We start from the raw sequence: 26,072 nt of genomic DNA on the forward strand, positions 1-26,072 counted from the left end.
TTTTTAACTTTAAAAAAGTTTTTGACATATAATAAACATATATAAAGGTTCATAAAGCATAAATGTATAGTAGCTGACCACATAATTTATCATTTAAAACAGAACCTGTTTAAGAGTGGAAAAAAAGGTACTATCAGTAATTAACCTAGTTTGAAGCTAACTAGGACAGTCCCAGGCAAAGATTATGTTCACTTTGTTGTTGTTGTTTTTTAATTTATTTATTTTTGGCTGCATTGGGTCTTCGCTGCTGTGCGCTGGCTTCCTCTAGTTGCAGCGAGCGGGGGCTACTCTTTGTTGCAGTGCGTGGGATTCTCACTGCAGTGGCTTCTCTTGTTGCGGAGCACAGGCTCTAGATGCGCAGGCTTCAGTAGTTGTGGCACGTAGGCTCAGTAGTTGTGGCTCGTGGGCTCTAGAGCTCAGGCTCAGTAGTTGTGGTGCATGGGCTTAGTTGCTCCACAGCATGTGGGATCTTCCCGGACCAGGGCTCGAACCTGTGTCCCCTGCATTGGTAGGCGGATTCCCAACCACTGTGCCACCAGGGAAGCCCCTTATGTTCACTTTGTAATTGTTTATAATGGTAACGGGAGCCACCCCCTAGTTGAGAAAACCCCTATATAGCCCTTCCAGATCACACACATGTTCTCTACCCTAGATGTAACCATTATCTTTACTTTTATAGTAATTATTTCCCTTTTTAATTCTATATTTTAAAATTTGGGAATCCCCGAAAGGAGAGCAAGGACAAACCCTCTGATGCAGGGGTACGCCAGGAGTCAGAAGAGCTAGGTGTAGTCTTGGTTCTAACCCGTCTTAGACTGTACTCCCACCGTGCAAGTCATTTAAAATCAGCCTCAGTGTTCTCCTCTGAAAAATCAGCATTATGAGGGAGGCATAGGGGAGCTCTCTTCAGAAAAGAAACAACTGGGGATATTTGGCATGGTTTATAAATAGCACACGAAGCAATGAATTTTCCTCTTTACCATGAGAAATCACCATTTGTAAAGGGTTGCCTCATGGGCTCCTGTTACATGATTGAAAAGCAAAAATAAAAACACCTCCTTCACAACATTTCCCTAGTTAGGTCCCTTGAAAGGAATAAGGTTAATAAGAAAAAGAAAATAAGGACAGTTAATACAAGATTAACTACTAAGCCTAGAAGCCATACCAATCCTTCTGCGCTTGCTGTGCAAACCTTTCCTCCCGAGCAACTTGACATTTTGAGGCTCTGCTTTCCTGAGGATGCTCATTTCCTATTCACAAAGAAAGGGATGTGATGGAAGCTTGTTAACTCAGAACAGAGAATAAACCGTCCAGGACGCCTCACCTAACACAAACAGGCTCTGAGTTATATGTCAAATTACCATAAGCAGCTCCAGTGCTCTTTGGTTCCCTCCTGTGAGCATCCCTGCCAAGCTCCACGTGCCCTTCTTGGCTTCTGCTTGTAATGAATTAAACATGTAAGTCAGAGTCATAGATTAAGCCATAGGCCTGCCATCATTTGAACTATAATGGGGAAAATACCCTCACTTTTAATTTTGATGACACTGTGCTAATTCTAGTCCTAAAATGGGGCCACAAACTCAAAAAGCCTACAGGGGTCGGCAACATTGACTGGGTAGGGACGGTGCCTAAAGGGACACGCCCTGTGTAACAGGGGAGCCAATACTCACTGGGGCCATGGCAGCTGTGCAAAATGCAGAGCTCATGTTGCCAATTTTTCAAGAGAAGCCAGAAATTCATATGTTATGGAAAACCTTCTGGTTTATAAATGTGGGCAACTAGTTCAAACAATTTTTTTAAATTCTGTAACCTCTCCAGAATCTAGACCTGTAAGTCTGTGTCTGAGTTGGAAGGGAACTTAGAGTATGCCAAGTTCAAAACCTCATTTTACAGCTGGAGAAAGCGAACCCCAAAGTGGACAAATGATTTTCCGAGGGGCAAGTAGCTAATTCAGCAGTAGAGTCAGATCTAGAAAGAACACCTGCTTTCTGTCTCCTGCATCACTTTTCCTTCCATGAATGAGAAGAAGGTTAACGGCTTTCAGCCTAGTTTGCAAAGTCAGAGGACACAAGTCTGGCTTACAGAGCACCCAGAACATCATCAATTCACCATTCTACTTTTTTACTCTCTCTGGCTTCTGGACAGTATATAGGAGGCACTCTGCTATTATATGAGGCAACGGACAGAACACTTCTGTCCTCAATTGATTTTCCCTTCACCTGGAGCCTGTCACTGCTGTACGGCTCTGCTACATGAAAGGAGGGACTAGTGTGGCCTGTTGGGGAAGGGGATCGGGACGACGGTCAACCATCCAAGACAAGCAAGGCTCACTCGGCAGAAGATGAAGTACAAAACTTACATTCGCAGAACACTCCCATTAACCTCAGTGGGAGCTGTGCTTACGGGAACTGCAGGATCAGCAGTTGAACAGAGACTGGAATGAAGCAGTAAAGCTCAAGTCATGGGTTATTATTAGGATTGTCTACTTCCAGCTTCATATTTACAAAAGAGTTCATTCTGACTATCTAGTAAGACCTCCCTCTGCTGACTCTTAGGGCAGGGTCTACAAAAGAAACCCTGTTTAGATCCAAATTGTGGCATGTGTACAATTGAAGAAACTTGGCAAAGCACAGAAGTGAGGACAGGTACCAACAAAGTTCAGAAAATATGCCTGGCTGTTTTTATCCTGTTGGCCCCCGGGGTGCATAATATTCCATTGTTAGCAATCCAGGCCTAGGATGGTGCCTGGTACACAGTAGGTACATAGTTAATATTTAGTGACTTAATGAAAATGTCGACTGAAAGAGAAATACACAACGTAAGAGTTGTGAGTTGAGTTTTATTCAGGGTCTTACTGAGGACTCTAGCCTGGGAATCAGCCTCTTGGTAGCTCTGGGGGGACTGCTCTAAAGAGCTAGGGGGAGAATCCAGTGTAAAGATGATTTTGTCTGGGGAATATGTGTAATCAAGCATACATCTCAGTGAAAGGTTACTGCTAGTCACAAGGAACAGATATCTCAGTTAATCATTTTAGTGCTTTTCTATGTATGTAAAGATGTAAGAATCTGGGTTCATAAAAATTTTTCTTGAGCTATATCTAACTATCTAAGGGACCTGTTTTTCCAAAGCACAGAGTGGTTCATCCTGTTTTTCGTCCTGAATTCCTTTCAGGGTGTACTGTCATCAGTGGCAGCAGTAGCTAACAACTTAATCTTTGCAGAACCTGACAGCAAGCAACATTCTTTGTTTTACAAAGAAATGGATAGATAGGTTCATATTTCTTGCTGAACTCATGTAATAGGTCTCCCAACCTAATAAGGTTGGGAGCCATCAGAAGAAAGGCCAAGAATCAGTTAAGAGGAGAGGGTTCTGCTGCTGTCTTGGCATGACCTTTAAAGCCATGTGTGCCTTAAGGGGTGTGGGGGTAGGGGTCCTGTTTAGGCTACTGCTGTGCCTCCCCCAGCAGGTAAAAGCTGAAAAGCCTCTGCAGGCTTCCATGATTTTTAATAAATCCTCCCCCTGCGATAATGAAGCACTGAAAATACTGTATTTGATACAATAATCAATTAACAGAAAATCTGCTCCTTTAACTCTTTAAGTCCAATATCTTTTGAAAAAGGTTTGTGGCGAGGGAAGAATTAGGCCTCTGTTTCTATGGCACTGCTGTTAGTAAATATGTTAAAACGTATTAAATGATTGCAGAAGGTTGACAAGTATATAATCTAGGTGGTGGGTAAATGGGTCATCACTATAATTCTTTAAACTTTTCTGTATATTTGAAAATGGTTCTAATAAAATGTTGGAGGTAAAGCTGCCCGCTGTCAAAAGACCTACAGGCAGCTTCATAAACCACGTCCTGGCAGCAAAAGAAGCATTAGTCTTTAGCTGGTCCTGACATCACATGCTCGCAGCAACCATGTATCAGTAGATCTAAACTAATAATAATCTAAACCATGTGCCACGCGCTCTTTCAGAGAACTTCATACAGATGAAACGAAGGCACAGAGATGTTAAATTATTTTCTCAAGGCCAAAATGCTAAATGGCAGAGTTAAGAGGGAAAAAACGAAAATGTTTGGCATCAGCTTTTTGCTCTTAATCATCATTCCATACTGCCTCTCACTCTCATAAGGATCAAATATTCCTAGTTGTCTATTTCACCTATTTTTGAATATTTAAGTAACTGTTTATGGCATTTCTCTGGGTAAAACATATCTACTTTAATTTTATATTGTCTAATATATATCTTTTCTAGATTCCAGATCAAATACAATTCTTAAAATGTATATATATATTTTGTTGTTGTTGTTGTTTGTTTTTTGTTTTTTTGCGGTACACGGGCCTCTCACTGTTGTGGCCTCTCCCATTGCGGAGCACAGGCTCCGGACGCGCAGGCTCAGCGGCCATGGCTCACGGGCCCAGCCACTCCGCGGCATGTGGGATCTTCCCGGACCGGGGCACGAACCTATGTCCCCTGCATCGGCAGGTGGACTCTCAACCACTGCGACACCAGAGAAGCCCAAAATGTATATTTTTAATAAATGAAAATAATGTATAAAGTATGTTATTCTTTTTTTTTAATTTTTATTTATTTTATTTATTTTTGACTGCATTGGGTCTTTGTTGCTGGGCACAGGCTTTCTCTAGCTGCGGCGAGTGGGGGCTACTCTTCATTGTGCTGCACGGGCTTCTCATTGTGCTGGCTTCTCTTGTTGTGCAGCACGGGCTCTAGGTACACCTGCTTCAGTAGTTGTGGCACGCAGGCTCAGTAGTTGTGGCTTGTGGGCTGTAGAGCACAGACTCAGTAGCTATGGTGCATGGGCTTAGTTGCTCCGCGGCATGTGGGATCTTCCCGGACCAGGGCTCGAACGCGTGTCCCCTGCATTGGCAGGCGGATTCTTAACCACTGAGCCACCAGGGAAGCCCTAAAGTATGTTATTCTTAGGAAAAGAACAATGTGAATTTCTAGACCAATATCATCACTCAACATCTTTTGGGGGAACTGAGAAGTTCAGAATGACAAGCTAAGGCTAATACCTCTTCCTCATAAATTTTGAAAAGCCTAATAAACCAAATAACCAGAACACTCTTTCTTTTCACCTTTTCCCCTCTCAGGACCATCGAGCATTCACGAATAGTAAAGTATGCCTAATCCCAGCTGTACCATTCTAACTAATGCTGTCACTGAAGTAGGTTATGATTGGGTAGATATTGAACTCTAGAACCAAGAAAGCACTGTTTAGAATCAAGGTCACACAGATGAATCGGGCTTAAAAGATACCATCTGCCCTTTCCTCGCTTTGTAGTAATAAGTTAGGGTCTACAGCTGAACCCACTCAGAAATCTGAGAATTTCTCCATTTTGAACAGCTTTGTTAAAAGAGGGGTCTGTCCTGTAAAATTCATTCCAATGTTTTACAAGACCTCTTGTATTCCCATACCTCTAATGAAAAAATTTCTTGGGTCATGCCAATTTCCCCCTTTTTTTTTTTTTGGCTGTGCCATGTGGCACGTGGGATCTTAGTTCCCCAGCTAGGGGTGGAACCCACGCCCCCTGCATTGGAAGAGCGGAGTCTTAACCACTGGACCGCCAAGGAAGTCCCTCCCCTCTTATTCTTTTTGCACTGAGCTCTGAGCGACTAGTTGAGATTTTCTTATTAAAATTCTTCATTGCTTAAAGGCTGTTATTTAAAAACTGAACTATCAGCTCCCGATGACAAGGACCATGGCTTATATATGACTTACATTTTCTGTGCCCCTGACAAAGTCTTCAGGTACAACTGGTCTTCAATTTATTTACTCACTCTTGAACCTTCCCTTAATGCTCTTAATTTCTAATGATATAACCATCCTTGAAATATTCCTCAATCTTCTTCTTTAACTATGGAAACTAGAACTAAATTTAATACTTTCCTAAAAGTTTAACCAGGGCAGCTTATAAAGGAAAAGAAAACCTACCATTTTTACATCTCCTAGCTTGTCTTTTAAAAATTATCAAACTTGGGCTTCCCTTGGTGGCGCAGTGGTTGAGAGTCCGCCTGCTGATGCAGGGGACGTGGGTTCGTGCCCCGGTCCGGGAAGATCCCACATGCCGCGGAGCGTCTGGGCCCGTGAGCCATGGCCGCTGAGCCTGCGCGTCCGGAGCCTGTGCTCTGAGGCGGGAGAGGCCACAACGGTGAGAGGCCTGCGTACTGCAAAAAAAAAAAATTATCAAACTCTTTTCCTGATCCGGTTAAGATTTACTGCAGATGGTCATTATTTTGTCACACATTAGGGTAAACTGAGGTCAAAAAATGATTACCTGTTTGTTTTCTTCATTCAACTGCACATTAAAAAGAAGAAAAAAAATTGTTTGATTTAAAAGACCAATTACCTCAAGAGCACTCCTACCAAATTTGATTTGGCAATCTTTTGGCATGATTAGCATGAGTTCAGTAGGAGCTCTGTTTAATGAAAAAACATGGTGAAAAGTCCAAAAGGTGCTATGCAGGTCAGAAGGAAGATGTTCTCCCTGAGGCCCTTGGCCAACTGTTATTTCCGAAGCCTTTCTTGCCCATCAGCCAAGCTTTCAGACTGCTTCTCAGTTCCATTTCTTGCCACTAGGTGGCACCAGACTCAGTTAAGAGAAAAACTGCTTAACTAGTCTTTAGATGATTTTGCTGTGAACCTTTAATTAATACTTTGTAAAAATAATTCATTAATTTTAATCTAAAATACGGTGGAGTTTTGCCTTTTATTCTTTCTTGTGGTATGGGCTGTGGGGAAGAGCAGGTTAAGACGTGTAACTCATTCTTTCACCTCCCGCCCACTGTCTTCTGGTCAGCTGTTGTTTTAGCAGCACTTCTCTGTGCCTCAGCAGCCGCTGGCAGCTTCAGGGGGACTTCTGGACTTCGCATTGTCAGACCCTTCTGCAAGCTTGAATGGATCTTTTATTATATCCTGTCAAAAGACAAACCAAAATGAAAGGACAAGTTAAAGGTGTTTCAACAGACCCAAACACGAACATTTCAGTTCGACTTAGGCTGATTTACCTAGAAGGAGGATAAAATTTTACAATTCTGTGAGGTCCTGGGAGTAGCATCAGTCACTAACTTATAAAGGTAGCTGTCTTTTCCTGAAGTTTCTAATCAAGTTATCACTACTTTCAAGGTAAACTTCATTTACAGCTTTGGAAAGGTGTTCCCTTTGGGGCCAAGAGAGTTGATTCTGCTTTGTTTCGTTTTGTGCGATTCCCATTTGTTTGTGCCTTTTACCTTTTTGGAACTGAGCTACTGAAATGCTGAAACTTCTTCCCTTCTCTTACTTTAATTTCTAGAAATGTGTGCAAGAGAAGGAGGTAAGACCCAGATACCAGGACCCTCATTAGCAGTTGCTGATGTTCAGATGTTGAGATTGCCAACCACAACCAGCAAGATTTCAGGGCAGAGTAAGTGGAATTTTCAAAAGATAAGACGGCACTCTTTATTTTTCCTCCTTTCATCTTCAAATGAGATACCTCCACCAGCAGTGCCAAGGGGGTCAGAGAAAAACCAGGCAAAAAGGTTGGAAGTCAAGAATATGAACAAGCCACCTTAAATAATGAAGGTGAACTCATTAAACATGAATTTACACTCGTTATTTATTGGCGGTCACTGCAAATAGAAGGGTGTACAAGTGATATCAATATCACTTCCAAATGCATGCTTTCAGCCCCAGAAGCTCTCAAGACTTGAAAGAAATAAAAGGTGGGACACCTTGACAAGCAGTCCTTTCCAGCACCAACATCTTGTGCTTCTATGAACAGTATAGATACGGAGAGGTAGTGCAGCATACTGGTTAAGAATGTCAGCTCTAGGGGCTTCCCTGATGGCGCAGTGGTTAAGACTCCGCCTGCCAACGTAGGGGACATGGGTTTGAGCCCTGGTCCAGGAAGATCCCACATACTGTGGAGCGACTAAGCCCACATGCCACAACTACTGAGCCAAAAATAAATAAATAAGAAGAATGTCAGCTCTAGAATCAGATGTGGGTTCAGATTCACTGCTTTCTAGCTGCGTGACCTTGGATTAGCAAATTAATCTCTCTGAGCCTGTTTCTTCATCTGTAAAATGAAGATAAGGGGTATTGTGAAGAGTAAATGACGTGGTGCCTTCAACATATTAACTGTTCGATAAAGGCTAGGTCCTCTATACTATTACTACTGTTGTCATGTGATTACTACCACGACTGTTAACTGGAACAAGACAGTACATAGCACACCTCCTATTTGCATCATTTCAGATGCTGCAGTGTTTTAATAACATAATTCTTTTAAATAGCAAAAATACATTTTCCTTCTCAGGATTTAAAAAGGAGGAGGAGGAGAAGAAGAAAAAAAGAGCTCTCAAAAACAGTCATTATCGAGTCAACCCTCAGTAACAAGCAGTACTTTCATTCCTCTATTGCAGTAACTGATAGTAAAACAGAAATACAAGCAATTCCCTACATGCCGCCTGCTTACGGTACTCAGGAATCTATCATTAAGGTCCTCCATAAAAAAGATAAGAATGTCCTCCCCCGAGAGCACAAGGTTATATTTCTAGGACACACACTTGTTTCATTCTTTAAATCTTCCTTCAGTGTCAATTATTCCCATTTCAGAAACGTGGAGCTGATGGCAAGACAATGGCACAACCACAGGCTGAAAGAAATAAGCTAGGACAGATGGGAGATTGTTCTGATAAACCAGTTCAAACATATAGAATGTTGCATTCCAGCCTGAGGTCAAGAACCCTCCTGCACATGAGGTGCTGCTAGCTAGGAGAGCTATGCTAGTAGAAAATCATCTCCTGCAGAAGCAAACTCATTTAACTACAGTTTCCCAGCCAGAGTGCAGTGGAAGTGCTTTGGCTGGGGAAAAGACTCCCTTTACTTGTAACTAATTTTCTGACATCTTTTAGAGCCAGGATTCAGGAAACCAGGTACAGGAGAATTAGAATGATGAAAATATTTCAAGATAAACATTGATTCTGACCAGCAAGATTTTGTTATCAGTGAAATACCAAGAATTTCAAAAGACCAATAACACATTCATGAAATGTAATGGACTGAAAAGTCAGAATTCAAGTTTTTTCTACTTTCCCCCCAAAAGTTACCTCCTTAGAAACACAGAAGAGTTGACAATAGCAGAGTGCTCAAGAACTGAATAAACCAAAGAAAGAAAATCACTCTTTACCTCTAGAGGTGGCTTCTACACTTAGCTTGGACTTGATTCATGCTGGTAATAGTGGCCAAACAAGAACATACCAGGTTTTTTGGGCCCCAGGATTCTTGTCTCCAACTGAACTTCCTCAACCACAAATTTACCATTTTGGAGAGTGATCTGGCTTGCAGGATCTCAGTTCCCCAACCAGGGACTGAACCTGGGCCACGGCAATGAAAGCCTGGAATCCTAACCACTAGGCCACTAGGGAATTCCCAATAAGCTTTACTCTTAAAGTGAGAGAGTGGCATGGACATATATACACTACCAAACGTAAAATAGATAGCTAGTGGGAAGCAGCCGCATAGCATAGGGAGATCAGCTCGGTGCTTTGTGACCACCTAGAGGGGTGGGATGGGGGGGTGGGAGGGAGGGAGACGCAAGAGGGAAGAGATATGGGGATATATGTATATGTATAACTGATTCACTTTGTTATAAAGCAGAAACTAACACACCATTGTAAAGCAATTATACTCCAATAAAGATGTTTAAAAGAAAAAAAAGACTACTTGGGAATTCCCTGGAGGTCCACTGGTTAGGACTCGGCACTTTCACTGCCAGGGCCCCGGCTTCAGTCCCTGGTTGGGGAACTTAGGATCCCACAAGCCGCCCAGTGTGGCCAAAAAAAAAAAAAAAAAAAAGACTGCTTGTGAGGTAACAAAAGGGGAGGGAGGAAAAGGCACAAGAGTTACTTGTGTATCAATGTGTGCCCCATGTATCCAAAATTTCTATGAAATATAAACAACAGAAAGTAAAATTCATGGAGAAAAGATTACAGAAATTCTGAGCTCAGGAGAAAGGGTTTATGAGAGAATGATAAAAGAATCCTGCAAAGATGGTCAGAACTCAAATACGTAGAACACGGTTCCAAGGGACCAAGAATATTAACAAATACAAGTCCATAACCATAACCACCTCTATTTCTTAAGTATGTATTATTTGCCAGGCATTGGCCAACATTTACATGTATCATTCCATTTGATTCTCACAACCTGAGGAAAAAAGGGATTATTACCTCCCCATTACACATGAGGAAACTGAGGGTTTAGGGAGGTTAGGTAAGGTATCCGAGATCACACATAATTGGCAGAGCCAAGATCTGAACCTAGTCTATCTGACTCCAAGACCTGTGTACTTAAACCCCATGCTGTGCCACCACCCTGCCCCAGCAAGATCAGTAGCTTATTTCCCTGGGCTTCCAACATCCAGTGCCTTGAGGTGCATCACTGTAATGACTTTGGTGAATGTTAGAAGTTCTATCAGAGGAGCTTTCCTGGTGGTGCAGTGGTTAAGAATCCACTTGCCAATGCAGAGGACACGGATTCAAGCCCTGGTCCAGGAAGATCCCACATGCCACAGAGCAACTAAGCCCGTGTGCCACAACTACTGAGCCTGAGCTCTAGAGCCTGCGAGCCACAACTACTGAAGCCCACGTGCCTAGAGCCCACACTCCACAACAAGAGAAGCCACCGCAATGAGAAGCCCACGCACCGCAATGAAGAGTAGACCCCACTCACTGCAACTAGAGAAAGCATGGGTGCAGCAACGAAGACCCAACAGAACCAAAAATAAATAAATAAAATAAATTTTTTTTAAAAAGGAAGTTCTATCAGACAAAAGAGACTTGAAATCCATCACTAAGCCTGTTCTAAATAATAAAATACTATAAAATAATGAATGGATTAATAAAATAATTATGATAGCATGAATGGGGAAAAGGTAAAAATAAATAAGAGGAAGAGAGATGCTAATATCTGTTAAAACTACCTATCTGCCCTCCTCACAGGGAAGTTGTGAGAGATGACCTGAGATAAATTGTGATAAAATGCTTTAAAAAATGCTACACCAGGGCTTCCCTGGTGGCGCAGTGGTTGAGAGTCCGCCTGCCGATGCAGGTGACACGGGTTAGCGCCCCGGTCCGGGAAGATCCCACATGCCACGGAGCGGCTGGGCCCGTGAGCCATGGCCGCTGAGCCTGCGCGTCTGGAGCCTGTGCTCCGCAACGGGAGAGGCCACAACAGTGAGAGGCCCGCGTACCGCCAAAAAAAAAAAAAAAAAATACTAAAGTTTAGCAGAGAAGTAAATCACTTATAAAGGAAAAACAAGAATCACGTTGACTCCAGAATTCTCAAAAGCAACACTGGTTCTAAGAAGTCAACGGAGTGATAGGTTCAAAGGGATGAGGAAAAAAAATTCAAACTTAAAAATAAGAAATACATATTCTGGAATACACTATAAAAATGGGAAAGGTAAGTAAATAACTTATCAAGTTTATTACTGTCTAAATAAGGTACAAAACAAAAAGTAAATCCATAGCAATTCCAGAACTAAAATTCTTTAAAAATCAAAGCAAAAAAATCAAAGCAAAAAAAAAAAAATTGCTACACCAGTATTTCAGTTACTAGAATAATTCTAAATATGAATCTAAGACATTTTAGAAAATATTCATTTTCGAATATGCTGGAATACTGGCTCAAATATACATTTAAGAAATTAGATATGATAGAAATTAGCATTCCAAAACAGCAGAGCAATGAATTAATAAACAGGAAAATTTGACTAGCTAATATTCAGAAAAATAGCGACACTCTACCTGAATATTTATGTTAAAATAAATTCTAAGGACTTCCCTGGTGGTCCAGTGGTAAAGAATCCACCTTCCAATGCAGGGGATACAGGTTCCATCCCTGGTCAGGGAACTAAGATTCCACATGCCATGGGGCAACTAAGCCCGCATACCTCAACTAGAGAGCCTGCGTGCTGCAAACTACAGAGCCCACGTGCTCTGGAGCCTGTGCGCCACAACAAGAGAGAGAAAACCCACACGTCACAACTAGAGAGAAAAAACCCAAACGCCACAACTACAGAGGAGCCAGCACGCCATAACGAAGAGCCCAGGTGCCGCAAGGAATATCCCACATGCAACAACTAAGACCTGAGACAGCCAAAAATAAAAAGTAAATGAATAAATTAATTTAAAAAGAGGAATTTAGCATTAAAAAAATAAATTCCAGATGGAGTAAAAATTTAAATGTGAAAAACAAACCATGGAAGTACTAGAAGAATCTTCATGACCTTGGATTAAGTAATAGATTCTTAGCGATGATACCTAAAGCACGAGCAAAGAAAAACTAACTGGACTTCATCAAAATAAAACCTTTTATGTATCAAAAGACACTATCAAGAGAATAAAAAGATAACACACAGAATGGGAGATGTTTTTGCAAATCATGTACGTGATAAGGGTCTAGTATCCAGAATATATAAAGAACGCTTACAACTCTGCAACAAAAAGACAAACTACCCAATTTAAAAACAGGCAAAGGACAAGACAGTTCTCTAGAGAAAACATACAAATGCTCAAGAAATTATACAGTTAACAAGCACATGAGAAGATGCTTAACATCATTAGTCATTAGGGAAATGCAAATCAAAACCACAGTGAGGTACCACTTCACACTAAGATGGCTACAATCAAAACAGAACAGAAAATAACAAGTGTTGGCAAGGATGTAGAGAAACTGGAACCCTTGTACACTGCTGGTAGGAATGTAAAATGGTGCAGCCACTGTAGAACACAGTTTGGTGGCTTTCCAAAAACTTAAATGGAGAATTGCCATATGACCCAACAATTCCACTCCTAGATATAGACCCAAAAGAATTGAAAATAAGTACTCAAACAAGTACATGAAGCACATACACAGGCATGTTCACAGCAACACTACTCACAATAGCCAAAAAGTGGAAACAACCTAAATGTCTATCAACTGATGAATGGATTAAAAAAAAAAAAAAAGAGGTCTAGCCTCATTTTTAGTCCCTAATACAAGGGACTACTGTTCAGCCATAAAAAGGAATGAAATACTGCTATATGGATAAACCTTTAAAATATTATATTAAGTAAAAGAAGCCAGACAAAAAAGGCCACGTAGTGTATGATTCCACTTACATGAAATGTCCAGAATAAGCAAATCCAGAGACAGAAAGCAGATTAGTTATTGCCAGGGGTGGGAGAGGGGGAGATTGGGGAATTACGGCTTAATGGGCATGGGATTTCTTTTGCAGGTGATGAAAGTTTTCTGGCACTAGATAGTGGTAATAGTTGCACAACCTTATAAATATACTAAAAGCTGCTAAATTGTACATGTTAAAATGGTTAAAATAACGAATTTTATGTTACATGAATATAATTTCATTTTTAAAAAGTACTAAAAGAAAACATAAGTAAATTTATAATGTTCACATAGAGCATTGTGAACTTCCTATAATAATTCCTTTAACCATTTTCTATTAGAGTGATATTCATTTTTGATTGCTCTATAGGAGACTATTATATTTTGCAAATATTTTCTCTCATTTATCTTTTTATTTGCTTTTTTTTTCCTGAATAGATGTTTTCAATTTTTATGTAGTCGTTTCCTTTATGGTTTCTTTCTCCTTTCTTTTCTTTTAATTTATTAAAAGAAAAAAAAGTGAGCGGGGGCTACTCTTCGTTGTGGTGCTCGGGCTTCTCATTGCGGTGGCTTCTCTTGCTGTGGAGCATGGGCTCTAGGCGCACGGGCTTCAGTAGTTGTGGCTCGTGGGCTCTAGAGCACAGGCTCAGTAGTTGTGGCACACAGGCTTAGCTGCTCGGCGGCATGTGGGATCTCCCCGGACCAGGGCTCGAACCCGTGTCCCCTGCATTGGCAGGCGGATTCTTAACCACTGTGCCACCAGGGAAGTCCAGGAAAATGAAGTTATGAAGGTAAATCATTTTATAGGTACAAAAATGCTAGAAATAAGTTATGATGGCCAACTAAAAGAACAATGCTCTGTTTTTTGCTTTAGCAGTCTGTGGTGACCATAACGATTTTTTAAATGGTTCTCTGTTTGAGGTTAGGGAATTGAAAGCCGAGCAAACCTTTGCTTCAAGAGCAGTATAGCCTCCACATGTCGTCAACTTCTCTCCAATTGGCCTGATCAGAAAATCTTGGGCAAATCGTGAATTCTTCAGGATAGCTGCTGCTTCTTCGTCCACTTCAACAGTTTCATCTTTCTGAAGGGTAGCATGAAAAACACATTCTTAGAGATGCCTCTTTTGTCTCAATAGAAGAAAAACACCCTGAAGTTCTACTAATGAGCAATATCTCAAAATAAGGAGACTACACCTTTTGACATAAGTATTTTCTCATGTTCAGACCCTGCTGCTAGCTTCATGCTTATTTTCACATGGAACTGACCAGTGTCGTTATCAGTTTTCCTTTGGTGACAGTGCAAAAAAAGGGCACTCGTGGCTCCAGTGTCTAGTCTCTGCTCAGAGGCAAATGTAGAAAACCACTGCTCTCTGAGTTTCACCTTATTCATTGCTAAAATGAGGGCTTTGGACTAGTGGCTTTTAAAGTGTATTTCCTTGCGTTCCAGGGTGCCTGGGAGGGGTGTAAAGGGTCTACGCCTTGGGAACCAGGAGCGAACACAGGAGATTCTGAGCTGTCCAATCCCTGCTCCTATCAGATAAACTCTGCTTGTATCCCTTCAGATACTGGGGTTATATAAAGCAATGACGGACACATAGTAAGTATTGGTCTTTTAACTAAAATTTTGCTGAAAGAAATAATTCTGGGGGGGTTGGAGAGTGGGCGAAATGGCTAAAGTGGATCAAAAGATACAAACTCTCAGTTATAAAATAAATAACTCATGAGGATATAATGTACAGCATAGTGACTTTAGTTAATAATAGTGTATTATATATTTGAAAGTTGCTGAGAAAGTGAACCTTAAAAGTTCTCATCACAAGAAAAAACAATTTGTAAATATGTATGGTAATGGACATTAACTAGACTTACTGTGGTGATCATTTTACAATACATACAAGTATTAAATCATTATGTTGTATACCTGAAACTAATATAATGTTATATGTCAATTATATCTCAATAAAAAATAATTCTGCTATTAGAAATGTTTTGAAAGCCAGTAGACCAGAGTAATGATTTCAAAGGCCCTTCCCACTCTGATCCTGTGAACCTAATGAAGCAGGCAAGTGGCAGTGTATCAGTGAAAAAGCATTAATGGCTCTGCTGCACCAGGGCGTATTTTAGAAATTTGAAAATGCTATCTAGACAAAAAAATCAGATGAAGGAAACAGTAAAGTTCTTCCACCTTTGGAGCAAATAATGACTGTATCTTCTATTTACTGAGTTCCCAGTACCAATGTTTTGCTATATTATTGCTAATCTTTATAGAAATTCTGCCATGTAGGTATTATTATCCCTACTTTTACAGTGGAGCAAATTGTATCTCAAACAATTTTGGTGGCACATTCAAGTTTACCTGAGTAATAAATAAATAACAGAGCCAGAATTTGAAACCAGGTATCTAATTCCAAAGGCTGTATGTCTCTGTTTTGAGAAAACAAAACCTACTCTAAAAAGAGTAGTAGAAATGTCAATGTCATCATTAAACACTAACAATCCTTAATTCCACAATACAATTAAACAACTGAAATACTGTTATGCAGTCCTCTCCTATTTTTCCATCCTTTCTCTATAATTCCATTAATCTGATGTCTGAATGACGTTTCTCATAGAAAAGTTTTTTAGATGTCACAATGGTATTTGGTTATGTAGGAGAATATTTTATTCTTAGGAGATGCATGCTGAACTCTTTAAAGGTAAAACGTCATGATATCTGCAACTTACTTTTCAATGGTTCAGCAAATATGTATATACGTATATGTATATGTGTGTGTATATATATAGACAAACGCACGTACACCAAGACCAGAAAAGTGAGAAGCAATGGAAGGTTAAGAAAAGGTTCCTGGAGCAAAGGGAAGAATAGGAAGAATGCTGGAAGTCACGGAAATCTTTATTTACCTTAAATGTGAAATTTGCATCAAATATTAGTTCTTTTTCGTGTCCTGTGATTCCTCCATTGTAAATAACCTGGCATCTTTTGGTTGGTCCTGTCTTAGGGAGTTTGAAAAGGCGAAATGTAGCAGAAACAAAACGGCAGTCACCTAAAAACAGAATATACTCATGGTTCATCTCCAGCACTCCAACGGCTATTGGTTTGCTCAGCAGATGAAGGCTTAATATTATAAAGACGATTTCTTCTTTGCATGCCATCAATTATCTTTATGGGCCCATCACTCTATTTACTGTATAACTTCAAAGTGCTTTATTAAATGCCAAACTTTGGGAGGTTGCCATTAAACAGGAGACAAGATGGAGATTTCCAGACGACAAAAGTCTCCTTCAGTGAGACTCACTCAGGAGACACTTGATAATCACCAAATTTGAACCATTCAGGGTGCAGTTATAACAGTCCCTACTGCTGTTTCTTACAGATCATGTTTTCTAGTTCCTTGTTTTGAACTGTAATTAAATTGGCAGTGACCAAACGTGGAGGGCAGAACCCAATTTTTTGGGCAAGGATAGCAAGGTCCTTCCAGTACAAAGCACCACCCAGGCACTCACCTAAAAACAAGAAAAATCACAGATCAACCAATACAACTAGGTATTAAGGGAATTATTCTTCTGAATAATTGATTAGGCTATGGTATTACTTAAAGTATAGGTTCTAGAAAAATAGAAGAAGGACCTGAGGGTCCCCCAAGGTATAGAAAGTCATGGTTGAAACCAGATATGCTAGCTAATGGTCTCTGGGAACCATTGTTCAGGACAGTCACTAATATATTGGTTCTATCAATAATAATATTCATGTATGTATTAGGTCACATTCTGAAAAGCACTCTATGTAAAAAAACATACAAGAAAAATTCCAAAACTGCCTCTTAGTTCCAGATTAATCTCATAATGATCTGCTACTAGAACAGTAATTACTATTAATGTTCATAAGGCATTTTACAGTTTTTAAATTTATTACATCAACAAATTAGAAATAATCTAAATCATCACCAATAGAGAAATGGTCAAATAAGTTATGGTACAGCTGTACAATACAGTTGCATAATACAAACATTTAAATTTTTTTTAAGTTTTAGGTTTAGGAAATATGCTAAATAAAATTAGAATACTAAATTCTATATGCAGCATACTCCCAATATTATTATACACACCCACAGGAAAACAAAACCCTAAAAGTGTGTATACTAAGCTATTAAAAGAGGTTATTACTGGGTTATGTGCTTAGTAGTAACTTTTTTTTTGTATTTTCCAACTTTTTTTTTTTTTTTGGCTGCACCACACGGCTTTCGGGATCTTAGTTCCCCGACCAGAAATTGAACCCGGGGCCCCTGCGGAGTCCTAACCACTGGACCACCAGGGAATTCCCTATTTTCCAGCTTTTTAACAATATCCATTTCTTCTTGTATAATAAGAAAAAAGTTAACATAATTTATTTTAAAAGTTAAGAACTTTTGATTTCATAACCAGACTGACCAAACACATGCATTTATCTCCTCAACGTCCAGAGACTCCATGAAAATGACAGTAAAGGAATCGACAACACAATAATGATGAGAACATGGGAAATTAAGGAGGCAGCATCAACTCTGGAGCAGTTGCCGTCATTTCCACACTAGAGCTTTTAAGAATTTTTCACATTCATTATCCCATTTAATCTTCATAACAGCCCTCTAAGGCAGACTGAATTATTACCTATAGTTTACAGTACAGAACACACGACTCAAAGAGATTAATTAAATTGTCCAAGGTCATACCAGATTTGAGTGTCAGAGGAGGAACAGAACCTAAGCCTCCTGAACTAATCCCATGTTCCCACATCACAAAGCCTCATCCTGGATATTAGCAGGATGGAACTCTGTACTTGGACAAGTATCTGCCTCAAAACAAAATAAAACACAAAAACCTACCCCTTAAAACTTTGTGTGTCCTGACTTCTGCTGGCAATTCAAGGCTAGCATAGACGTCACTGAAATATAGCTCCCCACCGTGCTGAAACAGCAGAATTAATCCAAACAAGGTTAAAGATTACATTAGTCCCAGATAGCAAAGGAATGAGGGGCTAAAATCAAGTTTTAAAAAAACAACCGAAGTTCTTGAGCTGACCTTTTTTGGACAAATAACTACTAGCTGCCTCCCTAGTTATAATCATAGCCAACTGCCAAGATTTGTTTTCAGTGCCTCACTCAACAGGTAATAAAATAACTTTCCAAGCTTAATCAATCTGAAGCAAAAGCAACCCCAGGTTGTTACAGAACTATCAGAAGTAAACGGTATTCATAAACTCTTCTCCCTTAAAAATTATATAACTTTTGTAATGTTATTTATTTTTATAATAACACATTATCTTTTTAAAACATTGTCCTTAAAATCTGAGGCATATGAGTGATCAGGAATTTTAAGATTTTATTCAACTAATTTCAAGAGCATGGACATCTAGATTCTATAGTAATGTCTCTACCTTCTACACATACACCCTGGTGAAAACAGTGAGCTGGTCTATACAATGGCCTACTCACTAAGACATTGTTAAATCATTTCTACATTGATATTCTTATTTGATCTCTAAAACAGCCCTATAAAACCAAGAATCTCATAATCTTCTATCTTCTTTCATGAAGAGATACATCTCATGATACATATAGAGGGTGTGGAGCTCCTGCAAGTTTTCCTTTAAGAGACTAGTTAATGGAAAAGATCCATCTTCCTTAACTTCCCAAAGATCTGGAGCCCTGATGGATACAAAATAAGGATCCCTGAGAAGCACTGTCCATGCTAGGAACGTATATTCAAAATAACCTTAGTAGTCAGTCCAAAGGTCCCCGCAGCTCTGCAGATGCTATTCTAGGATTATGTACAGCAGCAAGCAGGAGGAAAAACAGCCAAGAAAGCAAATTTTAACATATTCAATCACAATCGTGACTCTCAGATTTATCACCTTTTGCAACCTAGAGGAAAACAAATTCATATCTAGGGTATTCCTGTCACTCCCACATTTTGCCACTCTTTCTAATTTAATGGAGAAATTGAGAGTTTGAGCTCTCAGCTCAAGGGGACAAGAACAGGACATATCCCATGTGCTCTCACTGATGTTCAAAGACCACTGGTCTCCCTCTTCCCCTCACCTTTAACACTCGATATACCTCCTGCAGCACTTGCTGTTTATCAGGTACAAGGTTAATGACACAATTGGATCTAAAAAAGAAGAGACAGAATGTCAAGCACATCTGCAGACTACTTAGACACCTTCAAATCCTTTGGAGATTACCTAAAGGTGGTTCCCACCATTTTCTCAAAGCTACACTATTCTTCCCACCTCCCTCCTCTCTTCCCCACACTCAACTTTGTCCCAAGATAAGGGAGATGGACAGAGTGTTTGAAATCTCAATAAACTGTTAGCAAGTCTGAGTGTGTAGAAAAAATTTTGAGGCATGCTTCTTATTTGTTTCTGCCCTGATGTTGACTGTGCAACACAATGACCTGGGACCAGATGCCTACTGCACAAGGCATTTCTTATGCCACATGTAAATAGGCTAAGTTCCTCAAAGACAGCTTTATTAAGGCATGATTTGACAACTCAGAGGAAAAACAGCAACACAGAATCCTATAATTTGCCATGAAAATAATACTGAAGATAACATATTGTATAAGCAGCCTCATTGGTCTTGCTGGTCTTTTGGGCTCATTCGTAAACCACGGTTAAGTTTAAAATACATTCTCGGGACTTCCCTGGTGGTGCAGTGGTTAAGAATCTGCCTGCCAATGCAGGGGACACAGGTTCGATTCCTGGTCTGGGAAGATCCCACATGCCATGGAGCAACTGTGTGCCACAACTACTGAGCCTGTGCTCTAGAGCCTATATGCCACAACTACTGAAGCCCGAGTCCCTAGAGCCCATGCTCTGCAACAAGCGAAGCCACCGCAGTGAGAAGCCAGCACACCACAATGAAGAGTAGCCTCTGCTCGACACAACTATAGAAAGCCCGTGCACAGCGACAAAGACCCAATGCACCCCAAAAAAAAAAATTAAAATACGTTCTCTCTCAGGCTAGTGTGTTCTGTGGCTGGTGGACCACAAGGGCCCCAGGCCATCTCCATCCCTTTATTAAGTTATGCTAAGTTTAGTTTAACCCCCCAAATAAGAATCCATTCAGCAAAAAGTGGTGACATTCATGTGTTCAATAGGAAATGGGCTATCTTCACAACAGTAAGGACATAGACCTACATAACAATATCATAACTCTCATTCTTGATTCCAGCTTCTCCTAACTTCTCTATGTAGCCATGAATAAAAGTCACATTGGGTGCCTGGAAGCCATATTTTTCCATGTGATATTCAATGTACTTGTTAGCCACTTCTACCTAAAGGAAGAAAAAAAATAGATTTGATAATCAACATTTTTTAATGCACTATTTTTTTCCTAAAGTTTCCTATTACTAATGGAATGAACTGCCCCCAGAATGTTTTAGGTACGTAAACGAGGTTCATCTGCGCATGCAGGATATACTACAGAGTGGGACAACTCAATGGGGCATAAACCCCGTTTGATACATGGGTTTTATTTGAATAAACTCTTCACGCAATAAGAAAATCTTTCAGGATAGATGGCAGAAAGAAGGAAAAGATCCAACTCCATTCAGTCATCATGATATTCATAAATCAGATCAAACCTTTGACTCTGTTCTCCCAGAGAAGCCCCTAATTGTCAAAGTTCTCGGTTTCCAGGTCAGGAAGCAGTAATGGCACAAGCGAGCACTGCATTTAGCACCCTTCTTAAATTATCCTTGAAGAGTCACAAGGAAACAACTTTATCTCTAAAAGAATGCTTTTCAGAATTTTTTCCTCCTTATCCTTGAAATAATTGCCTCACCTGACCTTCTGTCATGTCTATTCCGGTAACATGTCCCTTCTCACCAACCAGCTGACTAAGTGCATAGCAGTCTCAGCCACTTCCACTCCCCAGGTCCAAAACCCAGCAGTTTTCCAGACACTCAGGGATGACCAGACCACAGCCATAATATCTGGGAAATAGAAAATATATACACATTTTTTCCCTTTAGAGACGAGAAGATGTGGAACCATTAAATCTTATAAATCCTTCCTCCTTCCCTTCCTCCTTTCCTTCCTTCTTCCCTCCCTCCTTTCCTTCCTTCCATCATTCATTCAATTTCTTTTTAGATGTTTAGTCTCCCTCACTACACCGGAAGCTCCATGAAGGCTGGGACTCTATCTGCTTTGTTTACCATTGAATTGATGGGCACTGCACCAGGTACTAAGACAAATAAACCAACTAAAATATTTGTTAGGCATTAACTGAGCATCTTATGCAGGTCCGGGACTTGCTAGTTATTGAAGAAGAAAGGTAAGACAAGAATTCTGTCCCTTAAGTGTATTTAACGAGGGAGATAAAACGCAAACACAGAAAACATTTTCCATGATTTATTTACAAACTGAGTGGCACAGGAAGTAAGTGTTATAGTGGTTTGGGAAAGTGGTGCCCAAGGATTAAAGAAGGCTTCACAAAGTAGGTAGGACATCAGTGAAGCGTTGGATAGGTAGGATTTGGAAGGTAGAAAGCGGGGGGGGGGCTTCCCTGGTGGCACAGTGGTTAAGAATCTGCCTGCCAATGCAGGGGACATGGGTTCAAGCCCTGGTCTGGGAAGATCCCACATGCCGCAGAGCAACTGAGCCCGTGTGCCACAACTACTGAGGCTCGCACACCTAGAGCCCGTGCTCCGCAACAAGAGAAGCCACCGCAGTGAGAAACCCTCGCACTGCAACGAAGAGTAGCCCCCGCTGGCCACAACTAGAGAAAGCCCTCGCGTAGGGATGAAGACCCAATGCAGTCAAAAATAAATAAATAAATTATTTTTTAAAAAAGGAAGAAAGAAAGCAGGGGGAAGGCATTCCAGATTGATAACTTCATGCCGGGCAGGCAGAAATCATCTTGGCAGTGTGATGGCAGGAGGAAGGGAAAGGTCTGGCTACAGTAGTATAGTGCATCAGAGGGAGCCAAGGTTGGTTAGGAAGGGAGGGCCAACGTGGACAGGCTTGAATGTCAGCTCCAAGGAGTGTGAATGTATCCTGTGAGTAAAGGGGCATATGTGTGGGTCACTGGAAGTTCTTCAACAGAGCAGTAAGATGATCGATCAGTGCTGTGCTTTAACAGTTTTATAATAGATAAGGCAGGCCCCATGGATTGGAGGAGACGGGTTAATTCCCTAGCGACCTGGCATCACTATATTTTGAGAAAGATGCTGTCTGGGGTCTTCGTGGAGGCAGCACAGGGCACTTTACCTCAAGGATACTTCCTCATTTACATTCTGCAGGGCTTCCCGGATGTGCTTAGGGACTGGCCTGGCTGCAGTGACACACGCATTGGTCTGGAGGTCTGCTGATTTCTTCAGCACCTGCCCGTAGTAGGTCTGACCCAGGGTCCAAGGGTGGGGTGAGGGGTGAGAAAAGAAGAGTTCGAGTTGGTGTCCTCAGGGTGGAGGCGCCCATACGCCACACCAACCCCCCTCCAGCGCCCCCAGGCCTGGCCAGCCTTTGCTCGCTACAAAGCTCTAAGCCCGGACTTGGCCCTGCCCCACCCCAGGGATCCTGGCGGGCCAGGCCGGGCTTCCAAAGGCCTAAAGCTCCCACTCAGCTGAGGCTCCACCGCAGCCATAGGCCCTACTGCGAGCACCTACCTGCACGTCCTTCCGGATCTCAGCGTCGCGGGTGGTGGCCACCGCCAGGAGGGAGAAAAGGCAGCTTAAAGGCGAGGGCGCTGAGCCCGCATGGGGGAGGGGAGCCCCGGGACTGAGGGGTGGTCTAGGGGCGGGCGGCAGGCGGGAGCGCAGCGGGTGGTGATGGTGGGCGGTGGGGGTAGCAGGGTTAGGGGCAGAGAGCCTGCCCTGGGGGCGGGTGGGGAAGCGAGGGACCACACTCACTGTCTCCTCGGCCTCCAGACCTTGGAACTTGGGTCCCCAGCAGCCGGCTCTCGAGGCCCAGCGCTCCGTAGGCCCAGGGCTCCCGAGGCCCCGCGCTCCCGAGGCCCCGCCCCCGGGCAGGAACCCACCTGCGCAGTCCGACCACGAGTCCTCCCTCGCGCTACGGCCCTAGTGTGCCCAAAGTCAGCTTGGCTGTCTTTGGTCTTTCCAACCAGGAAGAGGCTCTTACTATTAAGGATCTTCCTTTATTGCTCCACTGTGCTTTTCATTTTATAATGCTCGTATGAACACCCACGTATATACTGATTTTTGCCCCCTTTGGGAATGAAATCACCTTTTCTCAGTCCACTTTTTAAAGTCAAGTGTATTGAGAGAGAATTTACATTCAGTAAAATTCACCTTTCTTTATAAAGTGTACAGTTCTGTGAATTCTAACAAGGTATATACATCACCGCAATCAAGGCTCTCACCCAAATGTTTCTTCCTGCCCCTTTGCATAGTAAATCTCCCCACGCCAGCTTCTAAACCACCATAGATCTGTTCTCCCTCCTTTCCCAGAATGTCATAGTGATGGAATCATATCAATGATTCCATACCAATCAATCTCAGTCTATTTTGAATTGTATTTAGGAAAGCAACTTTGCTAAGTTCATTTTTAACCTCTAGTATTTTTTTGGTCAATTCACTTGTTTTCTAAGTATTGTCATTTCATCTTGCAGAAAAAAAAAATTAATTTAATTAATTTCTACACTCCTACACTGGTATACTTTATTTCCTTTTGTGGTTATAACAAGAATTTCTATTCATTAGGATAGTAAGGCGATATGGGGTTCCAACTGAAAGGATATCTGAATGGAAGATTTACTAAAGTATACTTATTTTTCAGTCTCATCTGACAATAATAATCTTCCCAGATGTCAATTAGTTGTTGTTAAATGTTAAGAGGAAGGTGTTATATTTTTAACAAATTAAACCCATGGAAATGATCCTTTTTGGAATATTTTATAGGTTAGAATATCTCTATTAAGTGTGTAAAAATACGTTTTTATAGATATCTGGTTTTTGGCAATTGTTTAATGGTGAAAACACTCCAAAATATTAGTTTTCAAAACACTCTCTCCATAAAATTAGTTCCTTTAGAAAAGTTGTCACTTTCTCACTCATTGTTAAAATGGTAACTTTATCTTGAAAGGACAGATTAGTGGGAGGTTAAGGAAAAGGCTCTATCATTTTCCACTTGTTCACTTGTGCTTGTTTTATTGTATTATCTTCAATTTGTGGTTATTCACAAGAATCATTTGATAAGCCTTAAATCCACTTAACCACACACAGATAAACTGCAATAAAACAAACCACCATCAACTTACATTTAGTTATTCCCAGTTTTCCCTCAGGTATCTAGTGTGCAGGGCTGATTTTGGACCAGACTGCTTGTGACCATCATTCATTCTGATTGGTCAGTGCTTCAGCCACAGAATTTTTTGTTTTTAATATCACCCCTGCTAAATGATAGGTATGCTATGTAGGCCAAGTCAGATATCTCATATCAAGCCATATTTTAAATATTAGCAAAAAGCTAATTTTCTCTTTTTAAGATAAAAAATAAATATACACAGATATTTTCTTCCCTTACCTCAAAGGATGGCCTTGTGCATACCTCCACACATCCCACCTTGGAAGCTACTGGTCCGACAATTCCAGGATGGTCCAGAAAGGCAGATTTTTGGTTCAGTACACAAAACCATCTTTCAAGTACAGCTTTCCAAAATGGCCACCACCACTAAGTAAAGGATTCTCCAAACATTAGAAGTATTCAAGCAGAAGCTAGATGACCAACTGGTTACTTACCAGAGATGAAGTAGCAGGGGTAAATGGATTGGATTCAATTACTTCCTTTTCTTTTTTATGATGCTAAATACTAGAAATGACAGGAAGCACCCTTGTTTCTATTTATAAGAAAAGTAACAGATAATAGCAAGCTAGACTAGTAGTCAGAAGACCTACCATCAAGTTCAGTGACCTTGGGTAAGTCATTTAATCTCCCTGGCTATGTTTTTCATCTATAAAACATGAGGCTAGAATTTAATCACTTGTGAGGCCCCATACAGCTCTAATATTCTGGGGTTCTATTATTCTTTCTTCTAAAACATACTTTTAGAGAGTTTTTTTTTAAGTTTAATTAGAAATAGACACTGAACTTTTTCAGATGCCTTTTTGGTGTATATTACAGTGATGTATGATTTTATTGTTTTTTATTAATGTAATGTGTTCTGCAGCTGTTATATGAACTTTGTAACTCTAGAATTATGTTAGAAGTTCTTCCAAATATTTCTCTATTCAATTTTCTGAGATTTTATTAGGATTTTTGCATCTATGTTCATAAATAAGAATCTCCTAAATGTCTTTATATTATATTGCTTTTTACTTTTTTTAATGAAAATTACATTTACTTCAGCAAAGGAACTGGGTATCTTGCTATCATTTTCTATACTTTGGGAGTATATGGAAATGATTTGTTATTTGATACTTTGGAAAAGTCTCAGGACAGCCATCACAAGCAGATGACATTTTAATTGGTTATTTCTGACAATTTATGGATTATTTCTCATAACCAGTCTGGACATATTCTCTTTTAAATGTCAGTTTTATCATATTATATCATTATAAGGAGCCAGATATTTTGATACTAGTAATTAAATTTTTAGCATCAAGCTGACAGATCTCTCTTTTCAAATCTAATTGATTTATTTTATATATCTCCTATTCAATTATAAATGTACTAATTTGTACTTTTACGATTGAGCTGACATTTTACCAATTTAATCTGTAAGAACCAATTAATGGTTTCATATATTTTTCTAATTTTTGTCATTCATGCTTGGTTTTCTTATTCCACTTTGATTTCTTTTGTTCTCTTTCTAAATTCTAACCACAAACTCCTTAAAAAAAAAAAAAGAAAACATTTACTTATGCCTTATCCCTAATACAGATATTTAAAGCATGATTTTTTTCT

General features: G+C 40.5%; 1 protein-coding gene across 1 annotated transcript; it reads right to left on the minus strand.

Annotated features, from left to right (window-relative positions):
• Positions 1-6,829: 6,829 nt before the first annotated feature.
• AS3MT (arsenite methyltransferase) lies at positions 6,830-24,223 on the minus strand (the record flags this gene model as incomplete). The annotated part of the gene is given in 14 exon segments (XM_079900562.1): positions 6,830-6,850; positions 6,854-6,937; positions 14,119-14,253; positions 16,073-16,215; positions 16,544-16,675; positions 18,034-18,115; positions 19,249-19,318; positions 20,349-20,485; positions 20,995-21,066; positions 21,070-21,145; positions 22,422-22,549; positions 22,817-22,860; positions 23,059-23,227; positions 24,212-24,223. Coding segments are annotated over 14 exon segments (1,305 nt in total).
• Positions 24,224-26,072: the final 1,849 nt, after the last annotated feature.

This window comes from Stenella coeruleoalba (assembly GCF_951394435.1).
Source record: "Stenella coeruleoalba genome assembly, chromosome: 16".
Classification (NCBI taxonomy): Eukaryota; Metazoa; Chordata; class Mammalia; order Artiodactyla; family Delphinidae; genus Stenella; species Stenella coeruleoalba.